This window comes from Armigeres subalbatus, chromosome 2, assembly GCF_024139115.2.
Source record: "Armigeres subalbatus isolate Guangzhou_Male chromosome 2, GZ_Asu_2, whole genome shotgun sequence".
Classification (NCBI taxonomy): Eukaryota; Metazoa; Arthropoda; class Insecta; order Diptera; family Culicidae; genus Armigeres; species Armigeres subalbatus.
The window spans coordinates 161,484,367-161,505,901 of NC_085140.1; the positions used below are offsets into that span (position 1 = coordinate 161,484,367).

General features: G+C 39.5%; 1 protein-coding gene across 2 annotated transcripts in view; it reads right to left on the reverse strand.

Moving 5' to 3' along the window:
* Window positions 1-851: 851 nt before the first annotated feature.
* The window catches only part of LOC134211100 (potassium voltage-gated channel protein Shal), a 641,586-nt gene continuing 620,902 nt past the window's right edge, over window positions 852-21,535 (reverse strand). For both annotated transcript variants that reach the window (XM_062687713.1, XM_062687714.1), the window contains one exon: window positions 852-1,828. In XM_062687713.1, coding sequence (XP_062543697.1) covers window positions 1,805-1,828 — 24 coding nt within the window. In that variant the 3' untranslated portion in view covers window positions 852-1,804. The remainder of the gene's footprint in view (window positions 1,829-21,535) is intronic.

A 21,535-nucleotide genomic window follows, 5' to 3' on the forward strand; every position in this document is an offset into this window, starting at 1 on the left:
AATAACGAGACGTAATTTTTTTTCTGAGAAACCGATAAAACATATGCTAATTTAAACCCTTTAGCATCGATCTTGTCGCAAAAAAATATGTATTGAATTATCCTTAAATGAACATTAGGAGGAGAAAAAAGAAAACTGGGAATTTCGTAAATATATAGTTCATGCATTTGTTTCAATTTGAAAATAAACCTCATTTGTCTTAACATATCTTCGTTAATTCACTGTTTGCTTAAAAGAATCCCAACTGAGATTTTAACATAAACAAACTTACTGTCGCCTTAGCAAAATTGAGAACTCTGTGGTACCAATCACGGCAAAAATTGTATAAATTTTCAAAATCCCGAGTGCCGTGATCGAAATAACTGCACTACACTGCGGTGATATAAACAAATGTGTCTAATGAAAGTGTCATATTTACTGTCAAAAGCTATTGACAAATTTAAGGTTGGTTTACTGCACTTAAAGTTACTGTTTTGATTATGTGTACCATTTCCACTGAAACAAACTTCATGAAAATACAAAAAAAAATGTGTGTATAAAATATGCTGGCGATAAAATATATGCGATCTGAGTTTGTTAAAAAATTATTTTGGTTGAAAAATTGTATAATAAACTAATCAATTTCTTTGAAACTCGAAAGTAATGCACTGCTTGTTTCCTGTTCGGTTTCTTTTACGCAGTATTTTAATTCATAGCTTCACACTTGATATGTGATTTTATTTTCATTTCTTATCGGTTAGTCTCGCTAATTTGCTTCGAGAAAACAGGAGATTTATTCGTCCGCTTAAACTTAATATGTTTGTGATATTTTCTGAACACCAACGGAAAAAAATAAATAAAATCAAAAACTATAAAATAAAATAGTCGAGTTTATTAAAGCTGGGTTTTCTCGTTTGGTATCAATATTCTCTTTCATTCGCTTAATGGATCCTTTCCACGAAAAAAATAATAATCAGGAATCGTAGTTAGGGATAGTAGCAGTAAAGAGTAACAGTAGTAATAGTTCTAGTAGTATTCGTTTTGCTACGTGGTAACTGTATCTCGACTAGGTTTTTGCCTTTGTTTCTCATTAAGTTAAATTCAATTGCTACCCTAAAATTTGTTTACCTTTCCACGTTGTTGGTTGGTTATCTCTAAAACCTAAAAATGTTCATCTGTTTCATACTTATTATACATTCTCAACTCCAACGTTCGGCTCTGTACTCCACTTTTCAAAAGTCCTCTTTCCTCACCCCATTCAAGGGTGGGTGGAAGAATAACACTGTACATCTATAATTTGTTAATTAATGCTAAATTAAATTAGTGTTTGTTGCCAAGAAGTTGCGACGTTGCAGGACGAACTGGCGAACGATGAACGATGAGCACCCGAATGTGACGACCGTATGGTGCGCTGATAATATTCTACTTTGGTAATGATGACGACTGATGCATTGTTGTGTTGTGAGGCTTGGGTGGGTGGGTTCACACAACCGTTAGGGACCCACAGTTGGACACACTGGCTGACTGGCTTGATGGCGACACTGGATAGCGTTCATGTGTCTGTGTGTGTGTTTTTGTATGTGTGCTAGAGTGGCCGTTATCGCTACTGGAGAGAAAACATTCCGGTTTCGAGGTACGGACGATGACGACGACAGCGACGATGATGACGTTGATATAGGACCATGAGGGGTATGAACCCGTCCTCTAGACTGGGACTAATAATCGGATGATGAGCTCACTCAAACTGGTTTCCATCGTCTTCGGTGGCCTCCGGAATCTATTACGACTTTTTCCTCTCCCGCAGCGGGATGTCGTCCTCCTGACATCATTGGTTCGCCGAGGTGTAGTTCTGCAGGAAGACGGAAGAGAAAAGGTTTGATTAGGTATGGGTTCTCAAGTCGCACGGTTATCCGAAGGGGTGAAAAGTGGAACTTTTCTCGCAGAGGCGAAACTTTAGACTTTCAGCCATTTAGTATCTTGCGGAGATTATTCCGTGAGGAAGGCCATGCTTATTTTAAACTTGGAGAATGATTGTTTTATGACGAAAACAACTTAGTCGAAAATAATCGTGGTTAGAATTATAATGCATTGGACTGAGCGTAAAGCTCGAGTCATGTTCATATCGCGTTTTTGATTGTTTTCACTGCAAAATGATTGGGAAGCCCTACTCTTTCAGCGATTTTTTTTGTCACAATCGGATTTGAAAAACTTGTGACAAATAAAAGGCTAGAAGAAAATAAAACTCGGACACCGACGTTCAAATTCAAATAATGTCAGGTAGAAAAAAATGCGAAACCATTTTACCACATGCCCCTTCCGCCCCAACACTTGACTGTTCCATTAGTTCGTGCCATTCTGGAATCCCAGCACTTCGGTGCCTTCCAGTGCGCCTTTCTCCGTATGATGACCAATGTATATTAATTGCCCTAGGAACACTGGAAAAATAGGAATTTTCACAATGCAATAAAATACTAAGAGGTGAACTTGACATTTTCTCTGAGCTAAGCAAATGATCCCAGAAAGATCATTGTGATGGCTAAATTTCCTGTTGACGGATGCTCACAACGCACCATATGGACAACAGGACCTCATTAGGTTCATGACATTCAAATTCAATGCTGATCCCTGGTTAATCCTGCTGACAGCACTGAATAGATTATTTTTAAATGACAATGCAAATTAAATTCAGGATAATTTCTAGTAGAGATTGAAGCTCTACCATGAGAATTATTGAAACTAGGTAGTGATGGTACAATGCTTCAACAAATGAATACCACGATATAGGAAGAGAAGGTACTTCTGCAAAAGTTAATGCATGGCATCGTGTGTTTTATCTACTAATGAACGAACCACTGAATTGCAGAAGCAGTGGATTGAATTTAAATTGGATTTAAGACTGGGTTTGGACTTAAATAGGATATAATTTGTATCTGATTTGGATTGGATTTTGATTGAATTTGGCTTTGGATTGTATTTGGATTTGGATTGGATTTGGATTGGATTTGGATTTGGATTGGATTTGGATTGGATTTGGATTGGATTTGGATTGGATTTGGATTGGATTTGGATTGGATTTGGATTGGATTTGATTGGATTTGGATTTGAATTTGGATTGGATTTGGATTGGTTTGGATTGGTTTGGATTGGTTTGGATTGGTTTGATTGGTTTGGATTGGTTTGGATTGGTTTGGATTGGTTTGGATTGGATTTGGTTGGTTTGGTTGGTTTGGATTGGTTTGATTGGTTTGATTGGTTTGGATTGGATTTGATTGGATTTGGATTGGTTTGGATTGGTTTGGATTGGTTTGGATTGGTTTGGATTGGTTTGATTGGATTTGATTGGTTTGGATTGGATTTGGATTGGTTTGGGATTGGTTTGGATTGGATTTGGTTGGATTGGATTTGGATTGGTTTGGATTGGATTTGATTGGTTTGGTTGGATTTGGATTGGTTTGGTTGGTTTGGATTGGTTTGGATTGGTTTGGTTGGATTGGATTGGTTTGGATTGGATTTGGTTGGATTTGGATTGGTTTGGATTGGTTTGGATTGGTTTGGATTGGATTTGGATTGGTTTGGATTGGATTTGATTGGTTTGGATTGGATTTGATTGGTTTGGATTGGATTGGTTTGGATTGGTTGGATTGGTTTGGATTGGTTTGGATTGGTTTGGATTGGATTTGATTGGTTTGGATTGGTTTGGATTGGTTTGGATTGGATTTGGATTGGATTTGGATTGGTTTGATTGGTTTGATTGGTTTGGATTGGTTTGGATTGGTTTGGATTGGTTTGGATTGGTTTGGATTGGATTTGATTGGATTTGGATTGGTTTGGATTGGATTTGATTGGTTTGGATTGGTTTGGATTGGTTTGGATTGGTTTGGATTGGATTTGATTGGTTTGGATTGGTTTGGATTGGTTTGGATTGGTTTGGATTGGTTTGGATTGGTTTGGATTGGTTTGATTGGTTTGGATTGGTTTGGATTGGTTTGGATTGGTTTGGATTGGTTGGATTGGTTTGGATTGGTTTGGATTGGTTTGGATTGGATTTGGATTGGTTTGGATTGGATTTGATTGGTTTGGATTGGTTTGATTGGTTTGGATTGGTTTGGATTGGATTTGGATTGGTTTGGATTGGATTTGATTGGTTTGGATTGGTTTGATTGGTTTGGATTGGATTTGGATTGGATTTGGATTGGTTTGGATTGGTTTGGATTGGATTTGATTGGATTTGGTTGGATTGGTTGGATTGGTTGGATTGGATTGGATTGGATTGGTTTGGATTGGTTTGGATTGGTTTGGTTGGTTTGGATTGGATTTGGATTGGTTTGGATTGGTTTGGATTGGTTTGGATTGGTTTGGATTGGTTTGGTTGGTTTGGATTGGTTTGGATTGGTTTGGATTGGTTTGGTTGGATTGGATTGGTTTGGATTGGTTTGGATTGGTTTGGATTGGTTTGGATTGGTTTGGATTGGTTTGGATTGGTTTGGATTGGATTGGTTTGGTTGGATTGGATTGGATTGGTTTGGTTGGTTTGGATTGGTTTGGATTGGTTTGGATTGGATTGGATTTGGTTGGTTTGGATTGGTTTGGTTGGTTTGGATTGGTTTGGTTGGATTTGGATTGGTTTGGATTGATTGGTTGGATTGGATTTGGATTGGTTTGGATTGGTTTGGATTGGTTTGGATTGGTTGGATTGGATTTGGATTGGTTGGATTGGTTTGGATTGGTTTGGATTGGTTTGGTTGGTTTGGATTGGTTTGGATTGGTTTGGATTGGTTTGGATTGGTTTGGATTGGTTTGGATTGGTTTGGATTGGTTTGGATTGGTTTGGATTGGTTTGGATTGGTTTGGATTGGTTTGGATTGGTTTGGTTGGTTTGGATTGGTTTGGATTGGTTTGGATTGGTTTGGATTGGTTTGGATTGGTTGGATTGGTTTGGATTGGTTTGGATTGGTTTGGATTGGTTTGATTGGTTTGGATTGGTTTGGATTGGTTTGGATTGGATTTGATTGGTTTGATTGGTTTGGATTGGTTTGATTGGTTTGGATTGGTTTGGATTGGTTTGGATTGGTTTGGATTGGTTTGGTTGGTTTGGATTGGATTTGATTGGATTGGATTGGTTTGGATTGGTTTGATTGGTTTGGATTGGTTTGGATTGGTTTGGATTGGTTTGGATTGGATTTGGATTGGTTTGGATTGGTTTGATTGGATTTGGATTGGTTTGGATTGGTTTGGATTGGTTTGATTGGATTTGGATTGGTTTGGATTGGATTTGGATTGGTTTGGATTGGTTTGGATTGGATTTGGATTGGTTTGGATTGGTTTGGATTGGATTTGGATTGGATTTGGATTGGATTTGGATTGGATTTGGATTGGATTTGGATTGGATTTGGATTGGATTTGGATTGGATTTGGATTGGATTTGGATTGGATTTGGATTGGATTTGGATTGGATTTGGATTGGATTTGGATTAAATTTGGATTTTAATTGAATTGGAGTCGGAAAATATGTTTGGTTCGAGTTTGATTTAGAACAAATTCATGACAAAATTAGTTTGCCTTATATTGTTGCGACTTATGGTCGAGCCTAGAAACCTCGTGCGATTCACAACATGCCCGTCGTACACCTTGACTGGATGCGATTTTCTCAACCGCCGTCGACCAAATGTTTTATTGGAATATCAGCAAACCATTTTCGATGGTACTCGATATGTTTATTTTGCATAACAGCATTATTTTTTTTAAATAAGAAACTTGGAAGAAACTTTTAAGTTGAGAATACACAAGGGAGAATTGATATTTTCATCTGCGCAATAATAATACCACACCAAAAAAAAGATATTAAATCGAGGGTAAGTAATTCTTTGGCTCCAAATACATTATCACTATTCCATTAGAAATATTGTTGCAGCTTCATACCTATTTGTGATATAATTAGCTTCTAATAATCAAGTGAGTTTAAATTCGCATCAGAGCAAAATTTAATTTATTTATCATCCGACTGAATAAAAATGACTTTAACAATGATTGTTTCCCAAATACTATTGTGACTGAAAATCCAAAGATAGTTTCCACGGCAAAGTTCCACTGTTTCACCTGTTTCGGATCACCGTGCGTTCCTGCGTTGAGCTAATAAGAGTGGGTGTAGGCTAAGAAAATGTTCTAAAATATGGGGTTCGAGAAGGAGAGATAGAGGAAAGTTTGCCAATTCACGTCAATGATAGTAACACTTTTTTGTTCGGTAAATTTGATTCGGTTTTTTTTTTTGTAGAAAAGAATGAAAGTATCGATAGGCCTTATCTGGCAACAATTAACATCAAATCTGTTTGAAAGTTTTATTTTCTCTTCGTGAGACGTAATTTTGTATTTACATGTAGATGTTTAGGGTGAGTGAATCTATTTGGTTTAAGAATAGTAATAACCAGAAAGCTAGGAAAGATTAATTGATTTGGAGAGTGGTCTAAGAGAAAGAGTGAGAACCTACAGAAGTAAACACAAGAAGAGAAATATTCTTGAAATATAATGAATAAATTCTTTTCATAAGGTGAATGGGAAGTCTACATAAATTCCAAGGTAAACAAATAACATCTATAAACACAAAACATCTATGAGGCTAGAGCCGTTGTAAATGGGGGGCCTTGGAAGGAATAAAAATAACGCCTTGGGTGGGAAAAGCGTAAATGTCGAAAAAAAAAAATAAAGCAACAAGGAACGTAGGTGGTAGGTCGACGGAAAGAAACAAAAGTTGTTCGAATTTTTGTTGTGAATCGTCTGGCTGTTTCCAATTGAACCTGAAAGTACGTGATGTATGCTTGCTGTCAGAGAAGGTGAGAAGGAAGTTTTCGCGTGTTTCCAATTAACTTTAATTTTATTTAGAAGTTGCATTTGCCAGGCGAATTGAATAATTTTGCAGCAGCTGAGAGCAGAACATGTGTTGGTGGCGAGATCTGTTTAATTGCAATGTAGGTGCAGTTGCTCGTTATTCTTGTGTTGAAGTTGAAAAACTCTGATTACAAATTGTTTCTTTCTCTCGGTGCCTTGGTTTCGTTTCTACCATCTAGTTGATATGGAGATGTGTGTATTTACAGAAGCTGAATGTGGCTTAATATTAGCTGCAACTATTTATAAATTCTCTATATACGAAGCTCGTTTTTACGCAACTTGGTTCAATGACTTACACTTAGATCTAGCATCAATCAAGATTATAAATGAGATTCAGTTTCGTTTTGATGTTTCTAAAGAATTGTTCACTTTGTCGTTATTAATATATACTCTTTCGCTATATTTAACATTGATGATGCATTATTTTCAGAAATCCATAAAGAATTGGGAATTCGAAATTCGAGGGTAGATTGGAAATCGTTCCATTTCCAAATAAAAAGAATACATCCCAATCAAATTCTTCTCCTGTTTGCAGTTCAACTAAACGGAAAAATTTACAAGTGTCACTAAAAAGATTGAACCATTCCCGTATCAGACAATTTGATCTAATTGCATCACTGATGATAATGATAGCAATTTTTGTCGACAATAACAATCTGTCAAACTATTATTACACCCGAACCCATGTTTTGGCGCACTTCATAGATAACTTTTGCGTATGAATTTATCACCCGAAAGCCATAACAATTTCATTACCTCAATAACGCAGGCCAAACTATAAAATACTGATGCTTCCTCCACGAACCTCTGGTGACAATAAACACGTCATAGTAATTGGGCACTTCTTCAAAAGAGGGCACTCATCGTGTGAAACCCACCACCGATGCTTCCCAAAATGCCACCAGCTCTCTGGTTGTCGAGTTTTACAAATCGTTCCCATTGCCATTCGCCATAGCAGTAACACATCCCTGCAACAGCAGCAGCAGCACCATTTCCCGTTTCGTTCCCCCAAGGACACAGCTCGTTACCGGTGCTGGCACTGCTGGTCGCAATAGTTGTGTGATCATAACATTTTTCCAAGAAAATAAATGTTTGCTACGGGGACACGTCCGTGCTCTGTACGCAGTTGAACCATCACGAGCAGGGAGACGGGTCGAATTTGCCAATTGCATTCAAACAAATGTGCAGTATGCAATGTGCAAAACAATTCACCTCCCTTCAGAGATGCGGGAAGTGCCATCGAAGGTATTTCTGCCTCTGGTCGGAAATAAATGCAACCCATGGCTGCCGGCTGCAAGCGTTGCCCTGCCCAATGGAACACACGAGTAGGGACTTTTCGAGGGCTCCCTCGGAGCACAATCAGCAGAGCTCAGATGCGGATTCACCACCCGCCGTCCGTTGTCATTTGGAGGCCCCCAGCGGGCAACACATCGATTGGAAGTGTTATTTAGCGTTTGGTTGTTTATGTAAATTAAACTGTAACAATGCAATGCGGGTTCCATTGTTATTGCATTTCGGAATGGTGGGGCATGACGCATTTTGGGTATCCACATGAAGAATAAATGGAACGTGAGTGCCATCCGAAGAGCATACAAATGCATGTAGATTTCGCAGAAGCTATTCGATACCGAGCACCGATTGTTCACCGTTTATCGATATCACAATTTGCAAAACATTGTCCTACATAGGGTAGCCGTTCCGGTGCTTAATCTCAGCACACCGATATTGATGACTTTTAAAAGTACAAGAATGGATCCGAATCTCATTTAAGAGTTTTTATTGTGAATGGGTACGCATAGCAGCAACATAGCTCAATACTTTGTTTCAACGTAAGATAAACATAGGAGTGTGTGATAAAAAATGGATCGCTTCCCCTACATGCTGCTGTTCAAACACGTCAGAAGAATGAAGTAAAAACGACTGTTGTTCACCAGTTGTCGGTGCAATTTATCGCCCTGGTAGCACTTGGCTCGTCGATTACATCCGGAAACGATTTGCAGGATATGACTGAACCGGGCGTGCAGGTTATGGATCTCTTGAAACCGGATACAGTGATATGTTTGTCGTTACATTAACTGTGAGGGTGGTTCGATAAATAAATATGTTTGATGGATTCAATTCTTTAATAAGAGATTAATAAGAAAGATCGAAACTCAACATGCGTTTGGGCATAATATATGTTAGGATTGAACCCTTATCGAATTTCAATACAGTTCCTATCACTTAACGCTTTATCAGCGTTTAATAATCAATCGTCAATAATTTCGACAAAAATAATAACGCTGATGCTGGGCTTTACATTAGCAGCTCGCGTTTTTTCCGAATTTCCTTGAGAAATTCTTCCGAGTTTCCTTGAGAAATTCTTCCGAAGTTCTTTGCGAAATTCTTTCGAAGTTCTTTGCGAAATTCTTCCGAAGTTCTTTGCGAAATTCTTCCGAATATCCTTGAGAAATTTTTCAAAATTTCTTGGGAAATTTTTCAAAATTTCTTGGGAAATTTTTCTGAATTTTTGGGAAATTCTTCCGAATTTCCTTGGGAAATTCTTCCGAATTTCCTTGGGAAATTCTTCCGAATTTCCTTGGGAAATTCTTCCGAATTTCCTTGGGAAATTCTTCCGAATTTCCTTGGGAAATTCTTCCGAATTTCCTTGAGAAATTCTTCCGAATTTCCTTGGGAAATTCTTCCGAATTTCCTTGGGAAATTCTTCCGAATTTCCTTGGGAAATTCTTCCGAATTTCCTTGAGAAATTCTTCCGAATTTCCTTGGGAAATTCTTCCGAATTCCTTGGGAAATTCTTCCGAATTTCCTTGAAATATTCTTCCGAATTTCCTTGGGAAATTCTTCCGAATTCCTTGGGAAATTCTTCCGAATTCCTTGGGAAATTCTTCCGAATTCCTTGGGAAATTCTTCCAATTTCCTTGAAATTCTTCCGAATTTCCTTGGGAAATTCTTCCAATTTCCTTGGGAAATTCTTCCGAATTTCCTTGGGAAATTCTTCCAATTTCCTTGGGAAATTCTTCCGAATTCCTTGGGAAATTCTTCCGAATTTCCTTGGGAAATTCTTCCGAATTCCTTGGGAAATTCTTCCGAATTTCCTTGGGAAATTCTTCCGAATTCCTTGGAAATTCTTCCGAATTCCTTGGGAAATTCTTCCGAATTTCCTTGGGAAATTCTTCCGAATTCCTTGGGAAATTCTTCCAATTTCCTTGGGAAATTCTTCCAATTTCCTTGGGAAATTCTTCCGAATTTCCTTGGAAATTCTTCCGAATTTCCTTGGGAAATTCTTCCGAATTTCCTTGGGAAATTCTTCCAATTTCCTTGGGAAATTCTTCCGAATTTCATGGGAAATTCTTCCGAATTCCTTGGGAAATTCTTCCAATTTCCTTGGGAAATTCTTCCGAATTTCCTTGGGAAATTCTTCCGAATTTCCTTGGGAAATTCTTCCGAATTTCCTTGGGAAATTCTTCCGAATTCCTTGGAAATTCTTCCGAATTCCTTGGGAAATTCTTCCGAATTCATGGGAAATTCATCCGAATTTCCATGGGAAATTCATCCGAATTTCCTTGGGAAATTCTTCCGAATTTCCTTGGGAAATTCTTCCGATTTTCCTTGGGAAATTCTTCCGAATTTCCTTGGGAAATTCTTCCGAATTTCCTTGGGAAATTCTTCCGAATTTCCTTGGGAAATTCTTCCGAATTTCCTTGGGAAATTCTTCCGAATTTCCTTGGGAAATTCTTCCGAATTTCCTTGGGAAATTCTTCCGAATTGGAATTCTTTCGAATTTCCTTGGGAAATTCTTCCGAATTTCCTTGGGAAATTCTTCCGAATTTCCTTGGGAAATTCTTCCGAATTTCCTTGGGAAATTCTTCCGAATTTCATTGGGAAATTCTTCCGAATTCCTTGGAAATTCTTCCAATTCCTTGGGAAATTCTGAATTCCTTGGGAAATTCTTCCGAATTTCCTTGGGAAATTCTTCCGAATGTCCTTGGGAAATTCTTCCGAATTTCCCTGGGAAATTCTTCCGAATTTCCTTGGGAAATTCTTCCGAATTTCCTTGGGAAATTCTTCCGAATTTCCTTGGGAAATTCTTCCAAATTTCCTTGGGAAATTCTTCCGAATTTCCTTGGGAAATTCTTCCGAATTTCCTTGGGAAATTCTTCCGAATTTCCTTGGGAAATTCTTCCGAATTTCCTTGGGAAATTCTTCCGAATTTCCTTGGGAAATTCTTCCGAATTTCTTCGGGAAATTCTTCCGAATTTCCTTGGAAAATTCTTCCAAACTTCTTTGAGAAACTCTTTCGAATTTCTTTGGGAAATTCTCTCGAATATTTTGCCATTCTTTGTTCATGTCTTGTAGAAATGAATAATTTCCACTGGGGGAGCCTCAAGCATTGGATGACATCATCTGGTTTCGCTGGTTTAACTTTTGCGTTTTGTACGATGCATTTCAATGCCTCTATATTGCGGGGAAAAGTTGAACACGCAGAATGAGAGTCCTTGAAAGTGTTCAGCAAGCGCATTGGCTATGCTGGGTCGTTCATATCGAACGTTGTGTAGAGCATCATAGATGTTTGCATTTATAAGCTCTTTCAAAGAGAGTGGCGGAAAGGGGCACTATGGATGCCGTTGTTGGTTGTTTGAGACAGTTCCAGTATGGATTTCTTCTCACAATCGGCCACCCGGTATGAGTGGACACTTCCATGCTCAAGAGATAAAGATTTGTGGCAGAGTTCGAACAAAGCAGGGTCATCTGCCACAGGCAAGGGTGCCTTAATGACAAAACTGTAGAGATCTGCTTGCTTGCCGGTGTTGAAGTCATACTTTGGTTGAAGTGCGTTAGTTGATCTTGCTAGCCCCTCTTTGCGTCCCGCTATTCTAAAGTACCAAGAAGGTTTTCCCCAGTTCTGATGCGGCAAACATGAAGTGGGCAGGGGGGCTTGCAAACGAGAGAGGGGCTGGGTTTCTACTGTAGAGATTTGTTGGGTAATTCGGCCGTTCACCATCTTTGTTCAGCAGGCGTCAGTATTGACCCGGCCGTTTCACTCGGGCTAGGAATTCTGGTCGGCCGGCACTCCGGCTACCTATGGTACTTTCTTCGCTAGTATTCGACATTGTCTCAGGAAGTATTGGAATATGGAATATTGCTCAGTCGTTGGCTGTATCAGTTAAAGTCTTATGATTACTTCAACTCGGTGGTGCTCTGGGCCTTTGTTTTCGCTTCGCGGTAGGTGAGCCGGTAGAGTCATGGTTGGTGCTGTGGATTTGGTGTTTGATCGTGTCCGTTTTGACTACTGTAAAAATATAGATATTACGCCTCCATCATCTTTTTGTTCTCTTCTTCTTTCATCCGTGTTCCGGTTTCTTTTTTTAGGACATGGAACGTGATTTCTTCATCTTTTTCCACTATCATTTCCAAACCCAAACAAACATTTCAAGCCGAATAAGCTTTTGGGCCCCTTCTAAGCCTAGCAGTAAGATGCACGGCTATAAAGCAAGACCATGCTGAAGTGGCTAGGTCCGATTCCCGGTGCCGGTCTAGGCAATTTTCTGTTTGGAAATTGTCCCGACTTCCCTGGGCATAAAAGTATCATCGTGTTAGCCTCGTGATATACGAATCCAAAAATGGTAACTTAGCATAGAAACCTCGCGGTTAATAACTGTGGAAGTGCTGAATAAACGCTAAGCAGCGAGGCGGCAATGTCTCAGTGGGGGATGTAATGCCAATAAGAAGAGAAGAAGATGGCTTTTTAGCTGAACAAGACTGTTTATGGCTGTATAAGCGCTTCAGCTGTCTCTAGTGTTTCCTGGGCTTATCCCCTTTTACAAGATTGGTCTGCAGCTGTTTTATTATGGCAGTAAATTCATCAATCTGTCTGAGCATCTGCTCAATCGTTCCGTGCTCGTTCACTTTTTCCGCAGACTTTATCCATTCGAATAACCACGCTCTTGTTCTGGTGTGCTTATTCCATCTCCGCAACCCTTTCTTCGTCCGGGGCTTTGGAAGCGGCAAAGCTTTCGAGCTACAGTTGCATTTGCTATACATTATGGCTTCATCTTTCGGCAGTGTGTTAATATTTCCAGCAGCGAAAGCACAACATCTGGTTCGGATAACAAACAGTTTCAGGTTGTAAATCTGTTCAGTTCTATACGGCGGCCGAATGTAATCGTTCTTCAGGCTGACGATGTCTAAATTTGTGACGACGCCGCCTAGTTGAAGGTGTCCAGAACCTTTGATGGCGGTACCGTCGATCAGCTTCGGTTTTTTGTTTATTTTATTTAAGTGACTCTCTCTGTTTCACATATCTTTGTTCCCAAGTTTTTTTTCGGCTGTAGTCCTTTGCATAAAAGGAACCTGTGTCTTTGAACGGTTGGTTGTTTCCATCCTAAGGAAGGTACTACAAGGAGCCTTCGGTACCATCTGGTTATACATGGCCCAATAAATTCCTTGCTCTTTGTCGTTCACGTGTCGTTCAAAGTCTCCCGGGCGGAGGTGTTGGCCGCTCGCCAGTGTAATGCTAACAGTACGGGTCGAATCATTATGTTCGAGGAATTTACTCAGCCGAGTACAGGAACTGAGAAATGGAAATTGCCGAGATTTAGACCCTTTGAAACAAAAACCGGGCCGTGGCCCTTGATTTGGGTATAACGGTTCTAGGGGCAACACATTAAGATTCAACCTCCTTGGATACCCTGAGCCTTACAAACTGATGACATTGAGAAGGCGCAAAAACAACCATATTACATCAGCTATTGGGGAATCCATGACAAAAGGTCGAAAGACAAAAAATCGAAAGGACAAAAAGTCGAAAGACTTTTTCGTCGAAATGACAAAAGGTCGAAAAGACAAAACGTCGAAAGGAACGAAAGGTCGATCAAGAACAAATTAATAAACAAGTTGAGTGTAATCCAAAGGAATTTGTGAAATGCATTTAACTTCAAGCTGATCTGCCGTTCTACGCATAATTGTGACGACTCATACAAAAAATTTAGAGGTTTAATACAAAAAGTGTGACAAAGGGGGGAGGGGGGTCAAAATCGCAATTTTTTGCGTGACGTACTTTATGGATCTTCCCATAGACAGCACAGATGATTCGGGACTCCCAAGGGTATTTTGATAATGCATTGTTTTCTACTTGTCATTTTATGCTTTCCCCATAAACTAGAACTCATTTGCTGATCAATTCTGGCCGCAGATCAGGAATCCATCAAGAAATTTCAGTGAAAAGGGTTCCGGAAATATCATAAATTATAACAAATAGGAATACCGCGAAAATGGGTATCTAACTTACTGGGTTTGCGAGAAGATGACTATAGAAACATTTCTAGGATGATAGTGTCCACTGCCGTCTTTAGAGCAGGTCCCAGGGGCTTCAGTGGAAAGGGGTCGGTTCTGGAACCATGGGTGTCAAATTTCATGTTTTTCCAAGACCATGAAAATAGAATCTATTTTGAAGCTACATTTTGAGGACTGTAAGAATCACTAGCCAGTTTGTAACAGGTTCCGGGTGCTCTGCGAAAGTGACATCCGTTCAGGAAGCATGGCCAAATGGATGACACATGAAAAAGTAGACGGTCCGCTTTAAATTAACAAATTGATCAAACTGCAATTCTGGATTGCCGGAACGCCGAATTGCATCAAGAACTTCGTCTCTGTTTTTTGACAGTGGTGTAATTGCGAATGTAGATTACTATTACCAAACGCATTTAGCTAATTTGCTCTTCGAAGAGCTCGACGCTCGACGCACCTGGAATTCTCCGAAAATGAGCTGATGTCACACAGTACGCTGGTTGCTACTAGTTCTGTCCTCTTGATTGAACAATAAAGAGGTTCTTTATCTCTCAGATCTTCTATCTATTGCATCAAGTTCTGCTCCTTGTTGACGTCTACTGCTTCAGGCTGCTCGTTTAAACTATCTACTACTAGCTTTATGTACCCGGCCTTGCTCGGAATTGCCAGTTTGGTTTTCAGTTTTTTACAATCAGAAAAAGATAAAACCAATTGGTCAACAGAGTAATTGTGTTAACTTATTGATACTTCGTCATTTGACTAATAAAAGGCTTTTGGAAGCATTGACTGATCTAGAAAAAGGGATCTTTGGTTTGAATATGCTTATTCCTGGCAAACGTCATTTGCTAAAGAAGGAAAAACACCCACCGATGCTTTATTCCGGGCAAACGCCCATTTTTAAAGAAGGGATCACACCCACCATTGCCTTATTCCGGGCAAATGCCTACTTTTAAAGAAGCAATCACATCCACCATCCAAAAGGAAACACATTAATTATTGCTACTCACTGGGCAAACCATGATTCCGATGAAGGGTAACAATAATCATTGCTCTATACCCAGCAAATGCATGCTTTCTATGAAAGATTTTTCTGATGCTGTTCATAATTATCCCAAATGCCCTTCATATCAAATGACCTAAAGCCAAATATTGTTATGTTAATGGCCTGCTTCATTCAGGGATATGTCATTTTCAGGGAAGTTGAAGTCATTTTTGGGGAAATGTTATTAACGGGAAAATGTTATTGTCGAGGATTTGCTATTTTTAAGGAATTCGGGAAATTTGTTTTCGGTGCATTGTACAATGTGAAAGAACCTCGAATGAACTAAATAAGAGGGATTTTAAATTAAGACGTTTTCTGAACAATACCTAACCCCAACAACCTCCTGCATCCCAAAAGTTTCTCCCAGCCTCTATATAATAATTTTGGGCAGAGAATATGTTTTTACAAAATTGGTTTGAATTGACCCATGCGGTAAAAAGGTATACTAAACTGTTCGTTTAATAAATATACCATCTCTCTCATTCAGCTATGACACTCCTATTCAGTCTGATATAGTCTTCCTTAAACAGAGAATACGGGTTCCAAATTTAGTGGACATCGGTAAATGGGTTCAAAAGTTATGCTGAATTGATCGATAACTAAACAATACCCCTCTCTCACACCATCCCCTTTTAAAATTACCTACCCACATCCACTTAAGTTGTTTCCTTAGGACATACAATATTTGATACAAATTTAGTTCAAATCGGTCATTGGGTTCAAGACTTCCATTAATTGATCGAATGCTGAACAATACCCCTCCCTCCATACCCTCCCTTTTTCAAAGCGCATCCCTAATCACGCTATCGTCGTCTCCTTAATATGATATATCTCCTATATATCTCCTTAATAAGAATGTGTGTTCCTAATTTGGTTGAAAACGGCCAATGGGTTCAGAAGTTACACTGAGTTGATCAATAACTGAGCAATACCCCTCCCCCCACAACCTCCCCCTTTTTCCAAAAAGCATTCATAATCCCCCTATCATCGTCTCCTCAAGATAAAGAATGTGTGTTCCAAATTTGGTTGAAATCGGCCAAGGGGTTCAAAAACTACACTGAGTTGATCAATAACTTAGCAATACCCCTCCCCCCACGCCCTCTCCCTTTTTCAAAGAGCATCCCTAACCCCCTCTATCATCGTTTCCTTAAGATAAAGAATGTGTGTTCCAAATTTGGTTGAAATCGGCCAAGGGGTTCAGAGGCTACACTGAGATGATTAATAACTAAGCAATACCCCTCCCCGCACATCCTCCCCCTTTTCCAAAGAACATGCTTAGCCCCCCTCCATTGTCGTCTCCTTAAGATAAAGAATGTGTGTTCCAAATTTGGTTGAAATCGGCCAAGGGGTTCATAAGGTACACTGAGTTGATCAATAACTTAGCAATACCCCTCCCCTCACACCCTCCCCCTTTTCCAAAGAGCATCCCTAACCCCCCTATCGTCGTCTCCTTAAGACAAAGAATGTGTGTTCCAAATTTGGTAGAAATCGGCCAAGGCGTTCAAAAGGTACACTGAGTTGATCGATAACTTAGCAGTACCCCTCCCCCCACACCCTCCCCCTTTTCCAAAAAGCATCCATAACCCCCTAACCCCCTATCGTCGTCTCCTTAAGATAAAGAATGTGTGTTCCAAATTTGGTTGAAATCGGCCAAGGGGTTCAGAGGCTACACTGAGTTGATTATAAACTAAGCAATACCCCTCCCCGCACATCCTCCCCCTTTTCCAAAGAGCATGCTTAGCCCCCCTCCATTGTCGTCTCCTTAAGTTAAAGAATGTGTGTTCCAAATTTGGTTGAAATCGGCCAAGGGGTTCAGAAGATACACTGAGTTGATCGATAACTAAGCAATACACCTCCCCCCACACCCTCCCCCTTTTTCAAAGAGCATTCCTAACCCCCCTATCGTCGTCTCCTTAAGATAAAGTATGTGTGTTCCAAATTTGGTTGAAATCGGTCAATGGGTTCAGAAGTTATGCTGGAACATACATACAAACATACATACAAACATACAAACATTGAGTTTTATATATATATAAAATAAAATAAAATAAAATAAAATAATAAATAAATAATAATAATAATAATAGAAGATCTAGTCCTTTATGCTGACGATTAGTCTCATCATACCTTCGTTAGCTATTTTTATCTACTCCAATACAGTCTCCATGGGAAACCACGATTGATGGCACATCCGACGATGCACTGTTCGCGATAGATGGGCGGTTAACAGACGATGTAATCTCTCTGACGGGTGATTGCTCATACGTAGTACAATCGAGTAACTTCTGCATACCTCTCTGCTCCTATATGAACTGCGTAGTGATTATGAGACCATTCTTCACATTCTGGACAGAACACCATGTTAACCAGCTTTTTCGACAATTCGCAGGCCCTATAGTCCGTTCTTTCCGTCCTTACACCCTTTTACCAGAGTGCTAGAAACTACGAATTGAGAATTTTCGATCAATTGGTAATCTGTAAGTATAATTCACTTGGCAAAATTGTATTGATGTTTCATTCAAAGTAACTAGAACGTATCGAATGGATACAAGTTCGATTGCGTAGAATCCAAATATTTGTGTCTTTAAGAGTTAATACCACATTTAAAACAAATCCACCTTTGATCCCACTAGACAATAATGGCTCTAAGGATCGCTTGATAACTCCGGCAGAGAAGGTCGCTGAAATAGGTCGTCACTTCGTCAGCTCACACAATCTTGTGCAGAACACGAAGCTGCCGTTAACGAGCATGCTAACAACATCCATTTGATTCCCAACGACTTCTCGGAGGAGTTGGAGATCTCAGCTGACGAATTGACGGCCTATATCAAATCGTCGAAGAACATGAAGGCCCCAGGCTTCGACAGCATCCTGAATCTCGAGCTCAAACACATGAGTGCTCCGTTCTTTGAGCACCTCTCGCTGATCTTTAATCAGTGTCTCCGGCTCAGCTACTTCCCATCGTCCTGGAAGTCAGCGAAAGTCATCCCCATCCGGAAGCCTGGGAAAGATCCTTCCTCCCCCAAAAGTTATCGACCCATCAGCCTTTTCTCAGCATTATCCAAGCTATTCGAAAAAGCTATTCATCATCGGTTACTTGAGTCTGCTGAAAATCTCAACATTTTGCTCGAGGAACAGTTTGGTTTCCGACGCGGTCGGTCAACTGTACACCAACTGACCCGAGTTACCAACGTCCTCAGACGGAACAAGTTGGTCTCGAAAACATCCGCCATGGCCTTACTCGATGTCAAGAAGGCATTTGACAATGTATGGCATGATGGCCTGGTGTACAAACTACAACGCTACAATCTTCCCAGCTACCTGGTGAAAATCATCAACAATTACCTGTCGGCAAGGACATTCCGGGTCTCAATCAGCGGAGCGAGTTCCAATGCGCACAACATCTTCGCCGGCGTCCCCCAGGGCAGTATCCTCGGGCCCCTGCTTTTCAATCTGTTCACCTCCGACATGCCAGAACCTCCAGAAGGCGGCATTCTGTCTCTGTTCGCAGATGACACCTCCATCGTCTACAACGGTAGAGTGATCGGAGCGCTAGTGGCAAAACTCCAACGAGGCCTGGATGCCCTGACAGAGTACCTCACCAGCTGGAAGATCTGTATCAACGCGGCGAAGACCCAGGTCATCATTTTCCCCCACTCTAAATCCCCTAAACATGTTCCGCCTGGGGACTGTAAAATCATCCTCAATGGCACGACTATGGAATGGGCCAATGAGGCCGACTACCTTGGCTTGTCCCTCGACAGCAAACTTATTTTCAGGCAACAGGTTGACAAAACGGTGACAAAGTGTAACGTCTTGTTGAAACTACTGTACCCTTTGATCAACCGCCGGTCGTCATTGTCCCTGAAAAATAAGCTTGCTGTCTACAAGCAAATCATCCTCCCTGTGATCGAATACGGCATGCCGGTCTGGGAGAGCTGCGCTAAAACCCACCACATCAAACTTCAACGGGTCCAAAACAAATTCCTGAGGATGATCCTCAACACCCCTCCCAGGTCAAGAACATCCGAGGTCCACCGTCTGGCCGGAATAAAAACCTTACATGAACGCTTTGGTGAGTGTAAAGAAAAGTTTAGGGTCCGTTGCTTGCATTCGGATCAGGCTCCAATTAGGGCGCTAGTTCCAATCTAGGTTATCAAATTTTTATTGTAAATATTAGTGTACATAGTAGTTAGGTTATCAAATTAAAAATAAAACCCTGATTAATCCACCTAGCGGTGATGATGCCTTTCTCGCTCGTTCAAAAGGGTTGACAAACATATTAGAAAAGTCTTATATAACACTAAAAAGGCTTATTTTTCACATTTGTTTAGGGCAGCTTTACTTTGTACCGTTAAATGCACAAAAACGATCCATAAAAAAAATGAAAAACGACCCATAAAAAAAAATGAAAAACGATCCATAAAAAACATCTGAATGTTCCATAAAACGCTACCTTAAATCCAAAAAATAATTCAACCAAAAGACGCATTATTGCGTCCAAATTAATTTTTACAAGCCTCTGAAAATGTGTATCCTAAATTTAACACGGCCAAAAAAAAACTAGTGTATGTAGCAAAAATGGTAAGGCCCAGCATGTCGATTTAACACCAGATCTTATGAGTGGGAGTCCCGTTCGATACCACTCTACCATTCCTGCTGCTTGGCAGAAGGGAGATCGAAGCTTACCATGTTCTACAATTTCATGAATATAGGGAAGCATCAGCCCATCCACTGCTTGTTCCTTGCAACTGCGCTGAAGGTGAAAAAGGAGAAACGAAAACAGTGCTCAGCTGGTGAGCAAAGAATCTTGTATTCATGGGTCACTTTGTTTGTTTCGGGAAGCTTTGCATTTCAGTCATTCTGACTGTAAATTTAAGCCATTTGGTAATGAGAAGCATTTAATGTCTGGCATTCGGTATTTGATGACAGAATGATACTGCAAATATATTGTTTTGGGTGTCTGAAGCAAATATGACAAAATATTATGTTATGATTGGATATGTATCTCGGTTGATTACGTCAGCTTAAAGGATTGCGTCCCTTAAAAAATTGAGATTTTTTTGGTGTGGAGGGGTATCCATAAAGATTAACTTTAAGATCCATAACTAAGCTAAAAAATAAACCAAATAATTGAAAAATATGTATGTACCTTCAAATATGATCAAGAAAAACAATATCATTCCTGCTACATATTTTCCCATCATCCATTTGGAAAATGATCCATAGAAAACTACATTTTGATCCATAAAAATACAATTTTGTGAATGAAAATCGTGATTATGATCCATAACTTCGGTAATATGATCCATAGTTTTGGATATATGATCCACAGTATTGCTCATTTGACAAACTTTCGAGTGTTTCTTGTTTTGAAGTCAAAATCCAGCTTAGGCTTCTGGCACCCAATCAATAAGATAGCCTTTTTAAAATTATTGTTTTGAATAGTATGATTCTTCACATAGATAAGAATTCATTTTTTGCTGATGAGCAGTTCCGTTTTTGTCATTGACATTCAACCACTTTTCAACTAAGATTTACGAATTTGATCCGACTTAATAAAATCTAAAGAGAATTCTACTACGGTTGCTTTTCTTCATATGGAGAGCATTTCGGAGTGATTAACCGAAGGTTTTATTAAAATTGATTCATATTAATTTGTTTTTGTATATATTATAATGAACTGATCTAAAATTATTTATCAGATCACTCTATACAGGTAAACTATCCCTGTACAAAATCTGATAGATTACTCGTGACAGAGCTGGTCTAATACTTTATATCATACTGATTGCATACCTGATATTATTCTATCAGGAAATCAAAAATCGTTGATTGCCTTAGAGTAATTTGTTATGGATTATAGCAAGGATGTTTTCGATCATTTAGTAATATAGGTTCGATAATTTAATCAATAACTCATTCCAGACGTTAAATGTCGAAAAAATATCCGCACCAGAAGTCCATCATAAAACACGTTTTAAAATTTAACTTCTGGTATGAGTAATCGACAAACTAAATGATCGAACTTAGATTACTACATGATCCAAAACATGCTTGGATTGTAGAAAAGTTTGGACACATTTTCCATTGACCTGCCAAAAAAATTTTTCTCTTCAAATCCTTCCGAAACTCAGCTTCTCCCAGATAATCCGAGTGCTATTTGAAATCTTCAAACAGATGTGTTGTCACTATGAATGGGGTTCCAATTAGACTTGCGAAGTCCAAGATTTAGGACTTATATATAGCATGAATTAATTAACTATCAAAAACCACACCGAAGGTATACAAGCGAAAAGGTACGAATATAGTAAGTAGTTATAGAAAATCAAAACCATTTACTAA